This window comes from Mustela erminea, chromosome 11, assembly GCF_009829155.1.
Source record: "Mustela erminea isolate mMusErm1 chromosome 11, mMusErm1.Pri, whole genome shotgun sequence".
Classification (NCBI taxonomy): Eukaryota; Metazoa; Chordata; class Mammalia; order Carnivora; family Mustelidae; genus Mustela; species Mustela erminea.
The window spans coordinates 3074615-3093634 of NC_045624.1; the positions used below are offsets into that span (position 1 = coordinate 3074615).

The window sequence follows — 19020 nt, forward strand, 5'->3', positions numbered from 1 at the left end:
GCAAATTCCTCACCGTCCCCACCCCCTGCAGGAGGGGGAGGGGCTGGCCGGTGCCGGGGACGGAAGCCTTGTGATGGGGAGGAAGGGAGGCCAGAGCGTGACGGAGACGGCCTGAGCAGGACACGCAAGAGTCCGGAAAACGGCGGAGTGGAGCGGAGGAAGAGTGGATCTGGAACCTTCAGCAGTCTGGCCGTGTGTCCTGCGGGCCAGGCCGAGCCCGCCTCCTCCAGCAAGTGACGTGACAGCCTCCTGGCGGCGCTTTCCCAGGAACATCTGTTCAGGATCCTAACACTTCACACGCTTCGTGTCCACACAAGGGCTTGGGTTTTCTTTTAATAAAATAAGTGCCATGAGAGACTATGAACCCTGAAAAACAATCTGAGGGTCCTGAAGGGGCGGGGGGTGGGAGGTTGGGGGAACCAGGTGGTGGGTACTGGGGAGGGCACGGATTGCATGGAGCACTGGGTGCGGAGCAAAAACAACGAACTGTGTTACGCTGAAAAGAAATTAAAAAATAAGTAAATAAAGTGCCAGATGCTCTTATTCCTATAAAAAGAACAACATGCTGGACTGATTTGTTTCATTAAGAGCGGAAAGGTCACACCTTCTTGGGGAGAAGCCAGCTCCCGGGGGTCCCCAGGCTCGAGTGCCCATCTTCCGCTGAAGGGACAATCCGCGGCCTTGCTGGGACTGTGCTCCGATTCACTAGCTCGAGCACACAGCACCGAGGGAGCAGGTGCTGTGTCTCCCTGGAGACTGCTGGGTCCCCGGGCTCTGGGTGTGCTCGGGGCTCAGAGTCCCAAGCTTGTGTCGCTAGAGACATCAGGCTTCCACGTCTGACCTCTGCCCGATGCAAGAAGCACTTTAGGACAATCCAACACAAGAGCAGTGACCTCCCTCTGCTTGACCTTCCCAGGACAGCCTCTTCCAGGTTGGGGAGCGAATGAGCAGGCCCCTGAGTCGACCTGAAACCCGACTCCTCCAGCCTGAGGCTGCTGTTGGCCGGTCACAGAACCGGTGACAAGACTGAGTCTTCTCCATGCCTCCAAGTTCAGGCTGACCTGACGTGGAGAAGCTGGGTGGCCATTTCACCCATCTGCCCCTGTCCAAGGGCCGCTCTGAGCGAAGAGAAAAGTTCTACTAATAATACAAATTTTATCTAAAGCAAGGAAAACGGGGGTAAAGGACAGAAAATCGGGCTCATCACTTTAAAGCCGATAGTTTCGCCAGAGGGTAGAGAGAAGGGGCATGGGCATCACCTGAAAAGATTTCCCGAATGCACAATTGCCCTGCATGCGGGAGGGAGGAGAGAGAGGGAGACGGAGACGCCCCTGAGCTCTATCCCCACCGCTCACGACGGGGGACCACCGCGCAGCGCCTCTGCGAAGTCCACGTGAGGGCAGGTAAATCGTTCACCGTGAGGTCACCTGGCTTGAATACAGAGTCCAGGCCATCTTCTGTGTTACAGCACTGATACTTAAATATGAAAATCGTGGTGGTGGAAAGGAGTTTGGAGTTTTCTAGTTCATCCCAGCAGTGTTTTCGCAAAAGGGAAAAGAAACTCAGGCCCAAATAGTCAGGAAATAGGTCCGATGACTAAATGCGAAGGCTTGGACGGGGCGAGTGGGTCTCAGATGAAGCAGTTTCAGGTACAGGTGGCAGAGACTGGTCTTCCTTCAAGCACTGGCAACTTGAGTTTTCGTAGAATTGTTGACAAAACTCTCAATGTTAGGGTAAGTGGTTTAATGTCCCAGGGATGTAAGAACACAGAAAGACTAAAAGGAATGGGAGCTCCAGAGAACATCAAGAATTTTAGCCACAAACGCTCAAATCTCATGAGGCCTCTGGAACAAAAAGCTAGAGATGGGCTTATCTTAGTATAACCCTAGAACATCATAAACTACCTAACCGAATCCCTAAGGATTAGGTAATTCATTGTCAGCAAAACTTCTCCAGACCAGTGGGAATTCTTCATACTTGGAGAGAACGTTCCCCTTTGGACTTCTCTTACTTCTGATTCCACAAGCCAACCAGATCACGTCTTCCCGTTGGACTGAAACCATCCGTCGTCTTGCTGGGAGACAAACAGAGCCTCTGCTCCCTTTCCACATGAAGACCGAGCTGCTGCCCCCGGGAACCTGTCTGCTCACGGGGAAGCACGTGCCCTGATTTACGGGCTCCCCAGAGACACCAGGAGGAGCGGAGCTGACCTCGAGGCGGCGTGCGACCCTTGTCAACCTTCCCATGGAAGCAGTCACACGAGACGGTGGTTCCGACCGTTCCCCTCAGCTACCAGCCGTGCGGCGGGCAGTGCGGGGAGTCGTGGTAAAATCTTGTGGATCCTAGCTGTTTCTTAGACCACCCTGCCTCCGTGGAATACGGGTGGTCCAAGGCAAGGAACATGGCATTTCTGTGTTTCGTAACGCGCCGGCATCCTGTCCTGTCCTCCTCCCGCATCCCCGCCTCCCGGCGTCCACTCTAACCAGACTGGGCCCGGGGGATCCCCTTGGCTGCTGCTGTCCTCCGGCTGCTTTCTGAAGCTGATCCTCTAACCTTCTCACGGATTCCGAAAGATCCCAGCATCTCTGTGGATTCCTCTTCTGCTCTGGGCTCCAGATCTGAGGTCTGCGGTTCACAAGCGCGCAGCCCAGACGAGGAGTTTTAAATGCCACTTCTTCGTGTTCTCTGGTTCTCCCTGCTGGGCACGGAGCCTGGCATGGCACCTCCTGGGCCCTGCTCGTGAGTTATGGACAATAAACTGTGAACAGAAGCGCCCGCTGCTGTGGTTTCCAGGCCCGGGATGAGGGCAGCCCCAGCAGCCTGAGACTGTGGTGCCCACGGGGAGCGGGGCCCCCCCACTCAGACCCTGATCTTGGGGGCACGTGTGATCACGGCGAGAGAGCCTCTTTATTGCTTTCAATTATGGAGGTGGTGTTTGGTTTGCTTCGGTTGTGTTTTGCTCTTCGCAGAGACCACGTTAATCCTGGCTCCTTCCTGCCTCATCAGGTGGGACGTACGTTTGGGGAGAGGAATGCTGGGCTGCCCAGCGTCAGTCGCGAGCTCCGTCTTTACCCCGACTGCAGGGCAGACTCTGGATTGAATCTCTCGTTTCCCCACAGCGAAGCTGTTTTTGCCTCGCAGGGTCCCTGGCTGCCCTCCCAGATGCCACGGCCTCCAGCCAGAGATTCCAAACGCAGAGTATGGGTCCCTCTTCAGCGTGTCCTGCTGTTTCACCTTGACCGTGGCCAGATAAGCAGAAGATCACCGAAGATCGACCTGGATAACTCCCCAGTCCCACCACCGAACGGTCCACTGTGTAGTTTCGATGCTAACTCCTGGCTTGTGCGCTCCGGGTACAGAAGCTGTTAAGAGAGGACATTGATTAAACCCCAGGATGACCAGTCACTGCAGTGGTCAGGAGGGAAGTGCGCATCTGTTTCAGGGAACAAGGGGACCAGAAGAGGGAGGTCATGGCGAGGATGTCCCGTCTCTCGGGAGAAGTCCCCAACGGGGCTGCCCGGCCATGGTGTCCCCTTGTTCTACTGTGGGCTCTGGAGACGCTGTGCTTTGGGGGGTGTGGGTCCGACCTTTCCGTGACAACAGCACCTTTGTTCTCTCCGTGGTAGACACCGTCCATTCCGGGTGCACGGGCGTCCGAGGCTCACCGCGTCTGAGACCTCAGCCGCCACGGGCAGCCCTGCTGCGTGACGGGCCCCTGCCAAGAGCGGGCTACGCCACGGTGACAGTCTGCTCAGAACCCGGGCGGCGACCCAGCCTATTTGCAAAAAAGGAAGTGTAGAAAGTGCCACGAGAGGCAGGTGGTTAGGGGGTCAGGTCTGGAACCACTGACCACAGAGGACTCACCGACTGTGGGTAAGGCCAGTTTCCATGGCTGTGACCCAGGCTGGGGTCGTGTTTTCTTCACAGGGCTGCGTGTGGAGGACTCGAGGCGTTTGTTCGTGTGGCAGGGTGTGCAGGAGGCAAGTGGGTGGCAGGGAGACGTGCCTGGTCCCACTCCTCCAGCGGGTAACCCTGGCTTGCTTTTAACGAGATGGCAGTCTGGGTCTGGGCGGCGGGAACCCTGCAGCCTTCAGGTCCTGGTCAGAGGGTCGCCAGCACCCCGGTGTCAGCCCGTCTCCTTCATCTTTGGGGATAAACAGTGGAACGTTGTCAAACCGAGGTTCACAGTGATTGTTGCTTTTTGATAACGAGGTTGTTACATGTGCTGGGCAACCGTGGCCACGGAGACCCTGACGACAGTGAAGGGAGGGAGACCAAGCTGGCTTCCGTGGGACACTGAGCTCCTCAGGGCAGTTTCTAGAATGTCTGGGTCTAAGTTTGGAGCTGAGGCAGCACCACGAGGACAGATCAGAACGGCGTGTGTGGGAGACACACCGGCAGGACGGTCTGGTGGGATCTGAGAGACACAGGAAGCCACTGGGCACGGACACACCTAGACCAGCCCCGTGGGCCAGCACGCCCTTGACAGCCAGTCACATCTGCACTGGCCGTCTTAGTTCCCCAACCATGCATCTGACGCCTTCATCCCTTGCTGTGGACCACTGTCCAGAGTCTGGAAACCAGCAGGTGTCCCTCCGTGGGTGAGGACAGTGTAGACCGAAGGAGCGTCCCCGTATCGATGTCAGAGCTGAATGAGGGTGAGCAGCTGTAGGTGTTCTCTGTCTCCATAGGGAACGTCTAGATGCTACCCAAGTCAGAGTCATTAATGCTTTATGGAGCCGGACCCCGGGGCGAGGCAGGAAAGATGCTCATTTTAGTTACATTAAATACCGAGAGCGTTCGGCTTACTGCTCGGAACGACTGCCCTTGCGTTTAGCCAATGCTCTGCCTCTGGTGCGTCACAGGTCCGTGGCTTTCCCAGATGCGGATTACATTTCTCCAAGCACTCACGAAATGTGATTTTTTTTTTTTTTAAATTTTTACCGAGTCACAAGACCGTGGTGCTGATAAAGGACACAGCTGTCTCTGCGGCGGGTGCCAGGAAGGAGGGAGTGGTGGGGATCCAGCTCGGTGAACCTCAAGGCAGAGGGAACGTCGCCAAAGAGATGTTCACGCCTCTGCGCATACCCTTCCAGGCTGATCTAGAACTCAGAAAACGCGCTTCCTATATAACGATACCGCAGGCGATGGAGAGAGTTGAATGGGTCTCAGAACTGATGCCGGGGAAGGAGGAACTACACATTCGTGCTCCCGACTCCTGACGATTCTAGGTCAGCACGTGGCCGTGACTTCTGCTGTGTTTCCGGTTTGGGGAAACTAGCAGGTCCAGTGACGGGGGGTTTAATAGGGGCGCTCCCCTGCGCCAGGAGCTGGGCTAAGAACGGCATTAGCTTATTTAATTTCCTTCACGGCCTCAGGGAGCACGGATGGCGACCATCCTTGTTTTGCAGACGAGGAAACAGAGACCCGCAGACTGAAACCCTCATCCGAGTTCACGAGCTGCCACGTGGTGTAGCTCACGTCCGGCCACAGCTGTGCCGTCCGCCCGGGGCAGCTCCGTCAAGCCCGTCCCAAGCCTCTGGCCACGCGCCGGCCGAGATTTCTTGGTCTGACCGGAGATTTCCCGTCCTGCCAATCAGAGACGTAACCGACACGGAGTCCAAAGAACCACGCATCTACGGTTTGAGTAACACGCAGACGTGCACACGATTCCAAGTCCGTCCACGACGGGCCACATCACGCAGGTTAAAACTCTCCGTCCAGCCGGAATGACGTACAACGGAATCACTCACTTCTGTCCACTCCCAGGGCAGTTTCTGAGCAGCTGGACTGCCCTGACCGGGCACGTCAGACTTGGTTAATGTGAGAGGAGCCGTCGGGGACCTGCAGCCAGCGTGAGTCCACACGCCCCACAGATCTTCGTCATCTGCGTGTCTGTTGGGACGTTTCAAGGACGGCTTCAGAGGTGTGGGACACTCCTTCTCACCAGCGAGATGATGTTGTGCAATACACCCCCAGCTCCCTCCCACGGTGCCAGGCACAGGCTGTGCCCCAGAAGACAGACCGTCACCGGAGTCCCAGGGGGCTCGGTCTGCTTGCGACCTCAGCCGAGCGGGCGCTGGACACACACCAGACATCGACGTGCGTTATAGCAGACACGGCTCCCCGTACTTGACAAGCCATGACCTTAAACTCAAGTGTGTTCCATGCAAAATAGGGCTTGAGAGCTTTGTTGCGATCTCAGGCGACGGAGAAAGTTCCGTTGACGCGGATGAACAGGGAAGAGCCGTCCCCCGTGGAAGGCACATCGGGTCAACCCACGGATCTGCACAAAGGCCTTCACCGCGGTGACGTCTCTTCCCACGGAAGCCTTTCCCCAGCAACAGCCTTTGGTGGATCAGAGGTAAGGCCTGGAGTCATCCCAAAACGTCAAATCAGGAGGTAACGGATCTATCCACCTGGGCCCCCTGACCTTTTGCAGATGTCTCTCAGAGCACCTCGCTGGGACAAAATGCTGCCGGGTCACCTGTGCCGACCCCGGACAAGATGCTCCAGCAAACAGTGTCAAGAACCACAGGCCTGAGTCTTGTCCCAGCGTCGCAGGCTCCGGACGGAAGGCTGAGCCCGGCACATGAGGACACGGCACCACGCTTTGATGTATGTGCAGGACAAGCCAGCCTAGCAGAACTCTACAGCAAGCCTGCCCACGGGGAGAACAGTGCTTCTAGAACATTCTGAGCTCGAACCTGGGGTGTGCTGACACACCTCCATCCACAGCAGCCCGTCGGCCCGCCTTGCCACAGCCCCTCTCTTCCACACCAGCTCCCGGGGGGGGGGGGCCCAGGCAGCCCAGGGCCTGGTGGACAGGGATCTGGGGGTCCCGGGTGGGTGGACAGAGGGCAGAGTGCCATGAGGGCCGTGGCCCCGGGGAGCAGCACTGGGGGCTCTAGGAAACGGAAGGACAGAGGCCACAGTGGGCACCAGGCATGGGCACAGCAGAAGGCATCGCGGTCTGCACGGACTTTTCCCGAAATACGGGTACAGTCATCCGGGCGCCCGACTGGACGATCGTAAAACCACCTCGAGTTACGCACACAGGGAAGCTAGCTGAGGGCTCTACTAAGCATCGTTCCTGCTGACTCCCCTGGGACAAGGCTGCCTGGTCACGCACGGTCCTCGGGTCGGGCCACATCCTCCAAGTACCTTTAAACTCTGGGCACATTCAGGTTAAAATCCAGCCGTGGGATCGCATCTGTGCCAAGCCACGCATTACATAAATACCCTTCAGGCTACTCTCTTGGCTCTGCCCATCATCCCGGCCCGACGTTCTAGGCTGTGCCCCGAGCTCACTGTCCGTCACGCACCCACCTGCGTCTCAGAGGACTTGAGGGGATCAGGGCTTCTCTATGTGGGGCAAGACCTGGCTCTCAAGTGACCCCAGCCCCTCCCACTCTCCCCCGAGGTACAAGCCGTTTCATGATACCGGCATGTCCGTGAATAACGGTATTTATCTGGGAGCACGTGACTGCTGGGATGGCAGAGGAATGGTCGTCTCACGGCTCAAACACGGAGCGACTTCACGTCTCCTTAGAAAACCTGTGCCGGACCCGCACGCCCCGTCCACAGCGGCGAGGGGGAGACGGAGACGTCATGGACAGTAAGACGAACTGCCTCAGCGTGTGAGTTCCTGACCCTGGATCAGAGTTCCCAAAAAACCCACAAAAAACCCAGGAACATCTTCCTTTTCGCTTCTGGGTAGCCAACCTCAGTAAACCTTAACACAGTTGTGGGGCACTAGAAGCAGTTTTAAATCTTATACTCAATACAGAATTCGGTGTCACTGCATGGCGTTTGCCCAGAATAATGAAACCGAGGTTGCACTTTACTTATCAGAATCAGTCTGTGGCCACCACGACCCAAGGACTCCCGTGAATCGGGGAGGCACGCGGCGCCGAGTTTCCAGCTTTGGTCAGCTGGACGGACTCTCCCACGGGTGGGCACACACCTCTGTTCAAGGAGCTCAGGGTCCCGGCAGCCCCCAAGTCTCCCGCCCCTTCCCGCCCTCAGCCGTTGGCATCCCGAAATGTCCCATGCATTGAAGACCCCTTTGGGGAAACAAAGCAAATCGGTGATGCATTCACGATTCCGAGCCTGTGGACGGCAGGGTGGCTCCCCTGACCCAGCCTCGGGTCTTCCTGGAGCTCACCTCTCCAAGTGGCCCTCTGCAAGCTCTGTCAGCGCGTTCCCCAGCCCCCATATTTTTCTCAATTTTTTTTTTTGTTCTTTTTAAAGATGTTATTTATTTATTTGACAGACAGAGATCACAAGTAGGCAGAGAGAGGAGGAAGCAGGCTCCCCAGTGAGCAGAGAACCCGATGTAGGGCTCGATCCCAGGTCCCCAGGACCATGACCTGAGCCAAAGGCAGAGGCTTTAACCCCCTGAGCCACCCAGGCGCCCTTTTTTTTTTTTTTTAGAAGAAGCATCTGGAAGTGAAACAGTTAAGTCAGAAGACCATCTTCAAAGTCTACCCTCTACCCGTTATTCAAATAGGAACCACGATGCCTCAGGCTCTCAGGCCCCCTGCTTGAGAAACCCAAGCCTGGGGGTCTAGAACCTTCCGGGGAACACCACGAAGCAGAGGACGCTGCCACAGCGGCTGTGACTGATTTGAAATATTTGGGGCCGTTATCACGCCAACATGATTGTGTGTAAATGCCTGGAAGAAAAATTTCCTTTCACTGGATTTGCTGAAGCAAAAGCTTAACTTGAATTGCCGAGCAATGAGCTTTTTATTTTATTAGGAAGATACTAAAAAAGATATTTCAAATCTTCTGGTTATGTTTTTTTTTTTTTCTTTCTTTAAAGGAGATTAGTCCCAGAGCTGTCTAAACTCTTACAGCCAGGCTTCCAGGATCTTTTCTTTTTTAGCGGGGGCTTCGGGTTGCTACTGTGCAGAACTTTCAGGAACGTGGGGCCAACCACATACAGGGCTGGCTGTGGGCATGACCAGAGTGGACACCGGCCAGTTACCTTTTCATGCCAGTGACACCCGCAGGTGGGGCCCAGGACAATATGGGCCATAAAATCTTCAGGTTGATTCTCCCAGGGCCCGGAAAGCAACTCAGAACCTGGAATCCTAAGTGCTCTGAGCCTTGCCAGCCCCACATTAGAATAAAGCCCCTGGAGGGGTGACTGGCCCGGAGAGGACCACCCTGGTGGGCACCCGTGTTCTGGCACGTCTGCTGGGAAACAGGCCCTACGACGTTGGGACGGTCGCGGCATCAGGAAGGAGACTCGGCGGGGGTAGAACAGGAAGGGCGCAGAGGAGCTTTCCGGGACGATGGGATGCGCCACGTCGTGCCCGGGACGCAGCGTGGGTACGTCCGTCAAACTCATACCCAGCTCTGTCCCGAGGACGGAGCATTTCATCGTGTGCCACGGACACAAGAAATCGAGTCGGAGAACTTTCTGCTTCGGAGACCTCCGTGGGGTGCGGATGGTGACTGGTGCTAAGCTTCCCCGTCTCTCTGATTTAGGCCCGCAGTGCGGTCCCAGCTTGAGGAACGCACAGCACTGAGGAAATTGGTATTTTCTGGACTTGATCGTTCCTTGACCCAGCCTGGCATGGGGAACCGTCCCCCGGCCGTGTGGCCTCAGGCAGGCAGGCTCGGGAGAATAGGCTGCCTGTCGGCCCAGCTCTGGTGCAGTAAGATCCTGACCCCACCTGCATTTGTAGAAAGCACTTGCCCTGGACTCGACCAGTGATACCCCCAGCACACGTGCCTTAACTTTGTGTGGACTTGGCCGAACGCCTGACTTGTCTTGCCCCATGTGGGGGTGCGGTCACCCCGCTGTTGTGAGGCCAGTGTGGGCTGAATGTCTGCATCCCCCCGAATTCACCTTGAAGCCTGAGTCCCGGGTGGGGTGGGGTCTTTGAGGGGGGCTGGGATCACGAGGGGGGACTGCCCTGAGGAGGGGACGAGGAGACCAGATCTGTCTCCCGCCTCCGCCACGTGCAGGCGCAGCGAGGAGACCCCGTCTGTGAGCAGAGCGGTGGGTCGACAGGCACGGGCTCGGCCGGCATCCCGGGCTTGGACGTGTGGCCCCAGAACCAGGAGGAACAGAGGCTTGTTTAAGGCCCCGTCTACAGCGCCCTTCAGCGCTGACTCAGATGGACAGACGGCGAAGTGGGGCAGCAGGTAGGAAAGTGCCCAGAACAGTGACCGGAACGCGATGGCGACCAGTCAGGAGTGTTGCCGTGACGACGGGATTCTCATCAGCACGGAGACGGATCGTAAATGTTTAAGAAGAGAGCCTCCTGCTCACATTTTTAGTTATTCAATAATGCATTCCGGGGGAGAACTGGCGCCCGGGGGAAGCCAGCCGGAGAAAACACCCACCGCGGCGGACGTCCTCACAACCGCCGAGCACCCGGACTGGCTTCCTTGGAAAGCTTTGCCCCTCATTTCTTCTCCAGCTCTTGCTTCCACCCCCAGCACAACAAGGCACCCTACCTCCTGGGGAGGGGCTCGAGAAAGCTCTGCACGTGCAAACCTCCCAGGACAGCACCTACTGCCTCTTCCCCCAGGACCTCGGGTTCTAGAAACCTCTGCACACCTGGCCACCAAGCGAGGGCTCCCCTGATGGCCTGATGCTCCCTGAACTCCAACGGCATCTTTGTAACCCAGCAGAACCTTAAGAAACTGGAGATTTAACTGGACTGAAGTCCAAGAAAACAGCCAGCACTGCTGGTCAGGCAGCAGGCCCCCAGCCCCGTCCGGGCCCGCGCGTGGCTCACCTTCATAGAGCCAGTCGCTGAGTCCGTTGTAAATCACGCCTTCCTTCCCGGTTGACACCACTCGGATGGCCTGCTTCCCGACGTGCGCGCAGTAGTAGATATTGTTTTCGAAGATGAATATCTAATCAGGAGGAGAGAAAACACAGTGTTAGCCCAGGACGTGGTTGTGAACAGGGTGTTCTTAAGAAATCGGAAGGCGGTGACGTGCTTTGCTTCCGCCTGGTGCGTTTCTCTGCTAGAACAAGGGTGGCGCGGGGATCCTCTGGGGCTCACCTGCGGGCCCCGCGTTTCCAGTTACTCAGAGTCTCCTGCTTCCCACAGTTCGCCCCACGCACTCATCTCCCAGGACGGGACAGTCCGGGGTCTCGTCCTTTAGGGGCTTCCCCACCAAACCGCGTTGTCTGTTCGCACTACTGTGCTGTTCTTGGCGGTGCTGGGCTCAAACCCGGGAAACCCGGCATTTACTCATTCGGTAGTCACTGCAGTTAACGAGGGGTACCCCCCGTGCCCCTCACCGGAGGTGCCGTGTTTAATGGGGTGGGACACAAACGGGCTTTCATTCCGCTTACAATCCGGTAAAGGAGTCAGACTTCACCAGGAGAATGTTCTGATGGGGAGAGCGGGGCTCCGGGAACACATAACAGGATTCCCTAACTTAGGTCAACGATTCACTGAGAACATGATGGAAGTTTTTCTTACTGTGGAAAAACACACACGACGCAAAGCTGGCCACCATGACCACGGTCTAGAGTATAATCTGGTGGCATCGCGCATTCACACGATTGTGCCACCAGCACGTCACCGTCTTCAGAACCTTCCCATCATGCCCAGCAGAGACTGTCCCCACGAACGCTGATGCTCGCGGCCCCCGCGGCCCTGGCGCCCCCGTCTGCCTTCGGTCTCCACGAAGCTGGTGACTCGAAGCATCCCGTGTAAATGGAATCACGCAATGTCCGTCCTTCTGAGACTGGCTTATTTCGCTCAGCCTGAGGTCCCCCAGGGTCCCCCGTGCCGCGCCAGGCGACGGGATTTCAAGAAAGTGCTGTTCGTGCTGAGGGCGCGGCGAAGAGTAGGACGGCGATGGGCCGAGAAGCTCAGTGCACAGGAGCAGCAGCGCAGGAGGAGAGCCGAGCCGGCGTGGGCGCGGGGTGTCCGCGGAGGTGGCGGACAGGGAACGGCAGGTGCCGGCTCCCGCAGGGTCTGTCCCCTCTCGTGGGACCCCACCAGCAGCAGGGGCAACCCAGTTCGATGGGCGTCTCCCGGCGACGAGAAGGCAGCGGGGCCATGAGCGGGGGACCGTGTGGCTGGCCTGGTCATCTCACAAGGGGGCGCTGGGGACACCAGCCGGGAGGGGCCGCTGACTGCGCTGAGTGAACCCAGGTCTGGGTGAAGGCAGAGGTGCTGCTGAGCCGCTGGGTGGCGGTGACCCGCTCGTGGAGGGCAGGACGGTCTTGGTCAGTCGTTCTCCAATGCTGGCCACTAGCAGGATCCGGGGAGCCCTTAAAACTCCACTGCCTGGTCCCCAGCCCAGCCCCATGATCAGTATCGAGGGGCGAGAGCCGGGAATCAGAATTTTAAAGAAGGGTCCCGCGTGATTCCAGCATGCCGCCAAATGGGCAAACCCATGGCCCAGGGAAAACCCAATGTCCCCTGAAGCTCTGCCAGAGCCGGCAGAGTGTGCGAGCCCTCGGAGGTGCACATCTGCTGGGCCCCGAGTTTCCGCACCTGCTCCATCCAGTCTTCCCTGTCCAGGGGCCACGTCCACGCCATCCCAGCCGTGTGGACCGGGCACAGGGCTCAAACCAGGTGTTTTCTTTTAAAAGAGTCTATAAAAAATACCGTCAGTGTCTTTTAAGAGACCACAGAGAGAGGAAAAGGTGGAAATATTAACTTTTTTTTAAAATTGAAAACACAAAAAAGGCAGTTTCCCCAGATGGCTCTCACCGACGGCAGATCTGAAAGTGCCAAGTGTCAGATTTCTGCGGACGACGCCTGGCGCTTCCGGGATTCACTCCACCCGGGAAGGAGCTGGGAGACCCCCAGACACACGTATACATCCTGATCTAACTTCAGTGGCTGTTCTCGTGAGTTTGCCTAAGGGGAAGATGTTATTACTAAATTTTAACCTCTTTTATGTATTCTAAGCCTGTAATAAATTTCTGAATCAAATCAGAGCACAGCCAATTAATATTTCGAGTGAGTAAGATGTGCTACGATAGACATTAAATCCTTTATCACCTTGTTTTATTTTTAATGGGAGGAAAATGAAAAGAAACGCGTTGTAAGGAAGAGTGTGCTTTGCTTGGGAGACGTTTTCCGTTTTCTCCAGACCTGCCGGTGGAGCTCCCAGGGTCGGAGACGGGGGCTGTGTGCAGCTCTGCACCTGGGGACAGGCGCTGGCAGGGGCAGGACAGGCACTGGGGCCAGCGGCGGAGTCCTCCACTCCCCAGCCCTGCTCGGCACGTGGGCCATCATCGCGGTTCCCAGCGCCGTGGGAGCACCTCGATGCCTTCCCCGTGCCGCTCCGGTCCCCGCCTCGCCCCCCGACGTGCAAAGACTTTAGCTGCCCTCCTGCAGTGGCTTCTCCCTTACCCTGCTGGGGCTGACCCCCCCCCCCCAGGGTCCCCCATAGAGCGCAGGTGTCCCTGCTTCCCTCCCTCAAAGCATCTCACGCGTCCCAGTCCCGATCCTGTTTCCTAAAGCACTGTTCCTGGAAACCTGCAGTGGCTTTTCTGGGGCATGGAACCGAGTTTAAACGTCTGGTTCAGGGTTCAAGGCCCTGCAGGACTCCAGGACACTGGCCTGACCGTCTCCCTCACTCTCCCTCCCCAGCAGGAGTCACGGTGGGCCGACGACACAGGGGGACCTGCCGGGGCAAAGGCAGACCCAGGGGCTCACATCTGCAAATGGGGGTCGAGACTGGACCAGCTCGGGGCACAGAGCTCCGCGCCACAGCCCGTGGGGGCACAGAGCCGGCGCGGCGTGACCCGGGCTCGGATTCTTCCGTCACTGGAGATGGCAGCAGAAGCGGACGCTGGCGGGTGTGACGAGTGAGCGGACGCTGGGAAGCGCGTGGAGCAGCGTCCGCACCGAGTGCCGGCTCAGCGGCGTGTCTGCTGTTGTCGCGTCATCACTATGAAAACCCGTTCCATCGGAAGGGATCAGGAGAAGTTTCGGGGGAGGCGACACCGGAGCCAGACTAGCTTCTAATTTTGCTCAAGGCCGATTTACAGAATTTTTTTCTTTTTTCCTCTTGTGCTTTTCGTGTCACATCTAAGAATGACCAAGTCCAAGGTCATGAACGTTTACCCCCATGGTTTCCTCTTCGGCTCGTATAGTTTTAGCACTTACATTCGGGCCTTTGGTCCATTTCGGGTTATTTTGTGGGCACATGTCGACCACACATTTTCATATACTTGGTAAACGCTCATTCGTTTTCACGCGACGCTGTGGATCCGCCGCGGCCTTGTTTCGAGGAGGAAGACACGAGCACAGGGAGGCTGAGTAGCTTGACCTCCAGCTTGCTGGCCGGCGGTGCAGTGGGGGTCCAAGCCAGGGGCCCTGGGGATGCGAAACGCCGTGCCCCAAGGGGAGGCAGGAACTCGGGGACTCAGGCGTGCCATGGCACGCCGCCTCTTTATAGCAATTTGTTAAATAAGCGAACGGTGTGATTTCTAACCAGCCATGAGCCCGAGACCAGGGATGAGTGTCCGAGCCACTGTGAGTCCCCGCTGTCCCTCTGGCCGCTTCTCTCTCACGCAGAAGAACACAAACGCCCAGGGTGATGTCACAGTGTCACCATCGTTAGGATCTTCCGGCTGACACAGCAGCCCTCACCGGTGGCCCCTGTGCCCTGCTGTACTCAGGTAGGCCTGGGTCTGGGGCTGCGTGACTGCGGGGCCTCACTGGCTAGCTCCCAGGTCCTACCAGCCACGGTTCTAGAATCCGTTCAGTCAAGGGGCCGTCCACCTCTATCTCAGGATGACCGTGCCCGCGGTGTCTGTCCAGATTCCGCACTTGACAGCTGCCCTGGGACCCGAGGCCGCTCGAGCGTCGTCAGTGGAAAGGCTGCCAAGCCTACAGCACACGTCATCACCCCGAGGCCCTGTGATCCCAGGCACGGAGCTTGGCCTCGAGTCTCTCTTCCAGAAAGCTTTAAAAAACATGTGCTCAGGTTCCCCCAAAGGAATCAGATCGTTCTGTTCCCCTCCTGTGTGGTCTCTGGGCACCACGGTACCTGCTGGGGACAGCAGGCAGTCCCCGCGTCCTGCACCCTGCCATGCTGACGCCCCTCCCGGAAGCTCTGCCCTTTCTGGGGCTTCCAAGTGTCCCCTCCTCAGGACCTTCTCTCTCCTCACCGGAGACGGCTTCCCCCGCTGCCTGCCCATGTCCCGGGCCTCCCGGGAGGCTGTGCTGGGCTCCGTCCGCCCAGTCGCTGCCCTCCCCGTGACTGCCTCTCCACGACACGCACGTGGCTGCATGAGGAGAGGCTCTGGCATGAGGGAGCACCAAGGTCCAGGCAGGGCACGTGACGGCGTGGGAAGTGGGAGCGTCTCCTCTACTTTGAGGGCCTGACGTGTGGCTCCTGCGCGCTCCCCTTGGACTTCACCGGCAGCTTCTGATGGTCTGATCTGTTTCGCCTTCGCTGCCGTCCAGAGCTGCTGCCCCTTGAGCACCTGCACATCCTTCTCCACGGTCCCCTCCGATGCCAGCCAGGTGGGGACGCCCCTCTTCCCCGCTCGGCACCCTTACCAGGACTACGAGTGTGACCGTCCCCCTTACGGACCCGTGTGAGCCAGATGCCAGACGAAGGTCTCCGGCAAGTTTGCTTCCCCGTGTCCTGACTCACCGAGCCCCATCCCTTCCTCACCTCTGGGCGCTTTAGTTCCTTCTGCCGCCCCTGGAGTAGACGGCGAGAGCCCACGTACGTACAGCCACGTCAGCCTGCCCCCGCCCCGCCCGCACCTGGGTCTTCAACAGAGAGGTCAGAAGTACAAACCCAACGGGACTGGAAGTACAAGCTCCACTATTTCTTACAAAACACTTCCCCTTTTTATTAGACTGATTTTTTAAGAAGCACTTTGACTCAATACGGTTCGTGGTTACATGACTCAACACTCATGGTTACAGTGAATTCTGGGAAAGTTCAATGAGTCGGAATTCTCCGGAGGGCCGTGAACTTCAGTTCAACCGACTTTCCAGGTGAGTTCCTGAAGTAAAGAAAAGATCTTTTCGGGCTCCATCTTTGAGGGAAATATTTCCATGTTTTTCTGCTCTCCTGGTTTAGTGACTAGAACGAGGTCTACGGCGTGGCGTTATTACTGAGTCAGGACCCCATGTTGCCTGAGGTCATCAACAGAATCACACATTTTCATGGCCTAGAACCGTCGGTGTATCGCAGATGAACGGACAGGGCCGAATCGCCGTCCCTGCTCAGACTCGTTTCCCCGATGCTCCATGTGCTGGCGGATCTCCTCCACGCGGGTAGCACACCCTGATACTTAATACAGGAGTTAGCTGGATTTTGACTAATTGAGACTTTCACTTGTTCTGGAATCCAAAAGCTCCTGAAACTTCAGCTAACTTAGAAGAAATCAAGCTCTGTCCGTGTGAGTGCAGCCACGGAGTGTTAGTCAAACACGCTCAGTATTTCCAACACGGACTCAGAGTAAGTGGCGGTAAGACGCTTATCCTCACGTCGCGGGGGTTACGACAAAGCTCACGGGTGCGGACGCTGCAGTGGGGGCTACTCGGCTCAGGAGCCAAGGACGAGATCATTACGGCGATCGGGTGCAAGTCAGCGTTCACTGCTGGAAAATCCAGGCCAACGGGGACGCCTACGGAGCAGCTCCAGGATGGGCAAAAGCAGCACAGGTCGGTGTGGCATGAGGAGGTGGGGGTACACGGGACTTGAGGTAGAAACCTCGGTTCCGGTGGAGACCACCGGCGGACTGCGTTGCATGGGTCGCTCGCCGAACCTCACCTCCTCCACCATCGGGATGGGAGGTCGCCTGGCTCTCCAGGATTCCCTCCAGCTTCCACATCTTTCGGCATTCACAGCGATTTCAACATGCACAGCGAGCCCCACATGCTGGCATTGAAGGGGAGCGTGGGTTCCCCACCCGGCGGCTAAGAAACCCCGGTGGCTGTGTTTCCCCGGGCCTCTCTGGCTGGCCCGGGCGGCCGACTTTCCTGACCTCAAGGAGCCGCCCCCAGAGCAGGAATTACTTACGGGTGCTTTTCCCCTTGCCTAACGTCTTGAGCTGTCCCTGGTCCTGAGCCAGCACACGTTGCTAATGTTTCCGGAGCCAGTACGGATGAGAGACCCCATTACATATGCTACGGAATTTGATCCCCGGGGTGAAACATAGAGCCGCCTGGGTGGGGCACGGGAGCGACTAGCACTCAGCACAGGCTCAGAAGCCATCGTAAGGAATTCATTCCTAAAGCGAACTATCGTCTTTGCAGCAGGCCATCCTAACCCCACGGGATGTGCTCCACACAGTTAACCTACATCACAGGTCCCCAGAACACAGATCTTGTGTCTGGATCTTGCAGCCTGGGCCACATATCTTTTAGGAGACCGGTGAAGAGCAAAATGTTGATGGTGGTGGCCAGTAGGTCCCTGGGAGTCTGCCCTGGTCAGGCCCGTGCTCCCGGATGGCTCTGATTTCTAGATGCACAATAAATGCCACGTCCAGTCCTGCAAACGCCCCCCACGACAGGCCCATACAGCGAGCTGGAAGGACTGACCATGGCTAACGGACTGAAAGACCCTGCTGTGAGGTCATCTGGAACTCAGGGTCGGTCCGGTTGGCATGGATGCTGACTTTGGACTAACTTTGTTTCTGTCGTCTTGGACACCTAGCGTGGCAGATGGGATTCTAAACGTAGGCGACACTGTCTTTGACACCCTGCACCTGGACGACGGGACCAGTACATACTGGGTGGAAGCCGGAGCTGTGATCTCGGCTGCTTTTTGGTGGTGGGGGCACTGCTTCATGCAATCCTGCGGGAGAGGGACACCCACCACCCCTCAGCACTAGTTCTTGTCTCTAGTCTTCCGGGCCAAGCGGACGCCAGCATGGCTTTCATGGACGTTCAAGTCAGAATGCTTGCTCGATCGGTACAGACCACTACAGGGGCTCGGAGCCGCCTTCGGGCTCCAGGCACATCCTACCCGCCCTGGGCTCATGTTGGCAGAAACCCAGGAAGGCGGGAGCTCCGAGTCCTTCCTGGAGTGAACTGACCAGGGAGTCATTACAAGGGAGACACCTCAACACTGAGCGAGGACACGGGCGAAACAGCGCTGGGTTTCTCTGTACAGCAGACTGGCTGAAGTCCCCCAGTCAGCTTGCCTATGAGGACCCCCAAACCCACCAACCCCGGGCCGCAGGCACTGCCCACTATCACAGCATGTAAAGAAAACAGGGAGGATGTGGTAATCCTACAGACCCCACGGACACACAGAATAAGGCTACTGGAAGGGACTTTGATGTGTTTTATTCCCTCCCAGATGTGTGTCTGTGTGTGAGTGTGTGTGCATGAGTGTGTGTGTGTATGTTGGTGGATGGGTACAAACTCCAGCTTTTAATAAAACTAAGATCATATAACATATATGACTCTGCACACCAATGTAAGATTTATGTCAAAGATGCTTTTCGACCTCACGAAGCATCGCTGGGACACGTCTCTTCGGAGATGTTAATTACGTTCCTATTTTTGACTCGATTCTGTTTTTACCACAATAAAAATGCTATGGCTGCATCTTCGTCCAGAATCTGCCTGCATCTCCAGTGTCACTAGAATAAATTCCTGAGCGGAAAGCATGAACCATGTTCACTGTGCAGCTAAAAGAACGGGTCAAGGACATGACAGGTCCATCAAAGACCCACACAAAGACCGAGAAGATACAGAAGCGTTTGTACTCATGAATAAGGAAAAGAGATCTTATCACGGAGGGACGGTGTTGTTTATCAAACCATCGAAGCCCAGACATTGCTTGCCCTATAGGGCTAAGAATGCCATGTGCTCTTCTGAGGGGAACAGAGACTGATATCACAGGACATTAAATAAATTCTTTCCTTGCTCTGTTTTGCTCTCCTATTACTTGTAATTTGGCTATGCCTCTGCTCACTCGGGCAAGGAAGGGGCCGTCTGTGATCCTCGTTTAGAACCGCATCTGGAGAATGGGCGGGTGGAGGGGAGGCCCAGGCTGCTCAGCAACGAGGGGCTTTAAGATCCTGGGGCTTTCTTGCCC

The 19020-nt window shown here is 56.9% G+C and overlaps 1 protein-coding gene across 4 annotated transcripts in view; it reads right to left on the reverse strand.

Moving 5' to 3' along the window:
- DPP6 (dipeptidyl peptidase like 6) overlaps positions 1–19020 on the reverse strand; it is an 854966-nt gene that overhangs the window by 105478 nt on the left and 730468 nt on the right. For all 4 annotated transcript variants that reach the window (XM_032304848.1, XM_032304850.1, XM_032304847.1 and 1 more), the window contains exon 8: positions 10761–10881. In XM_032304848.1, coding sequence (XP_032160739.1) covers positions 10761–10881 — 121 coding nt within the window. The remainder of the gene's footprint in view (positions 1–10760; positions 10882–19020) is intronic.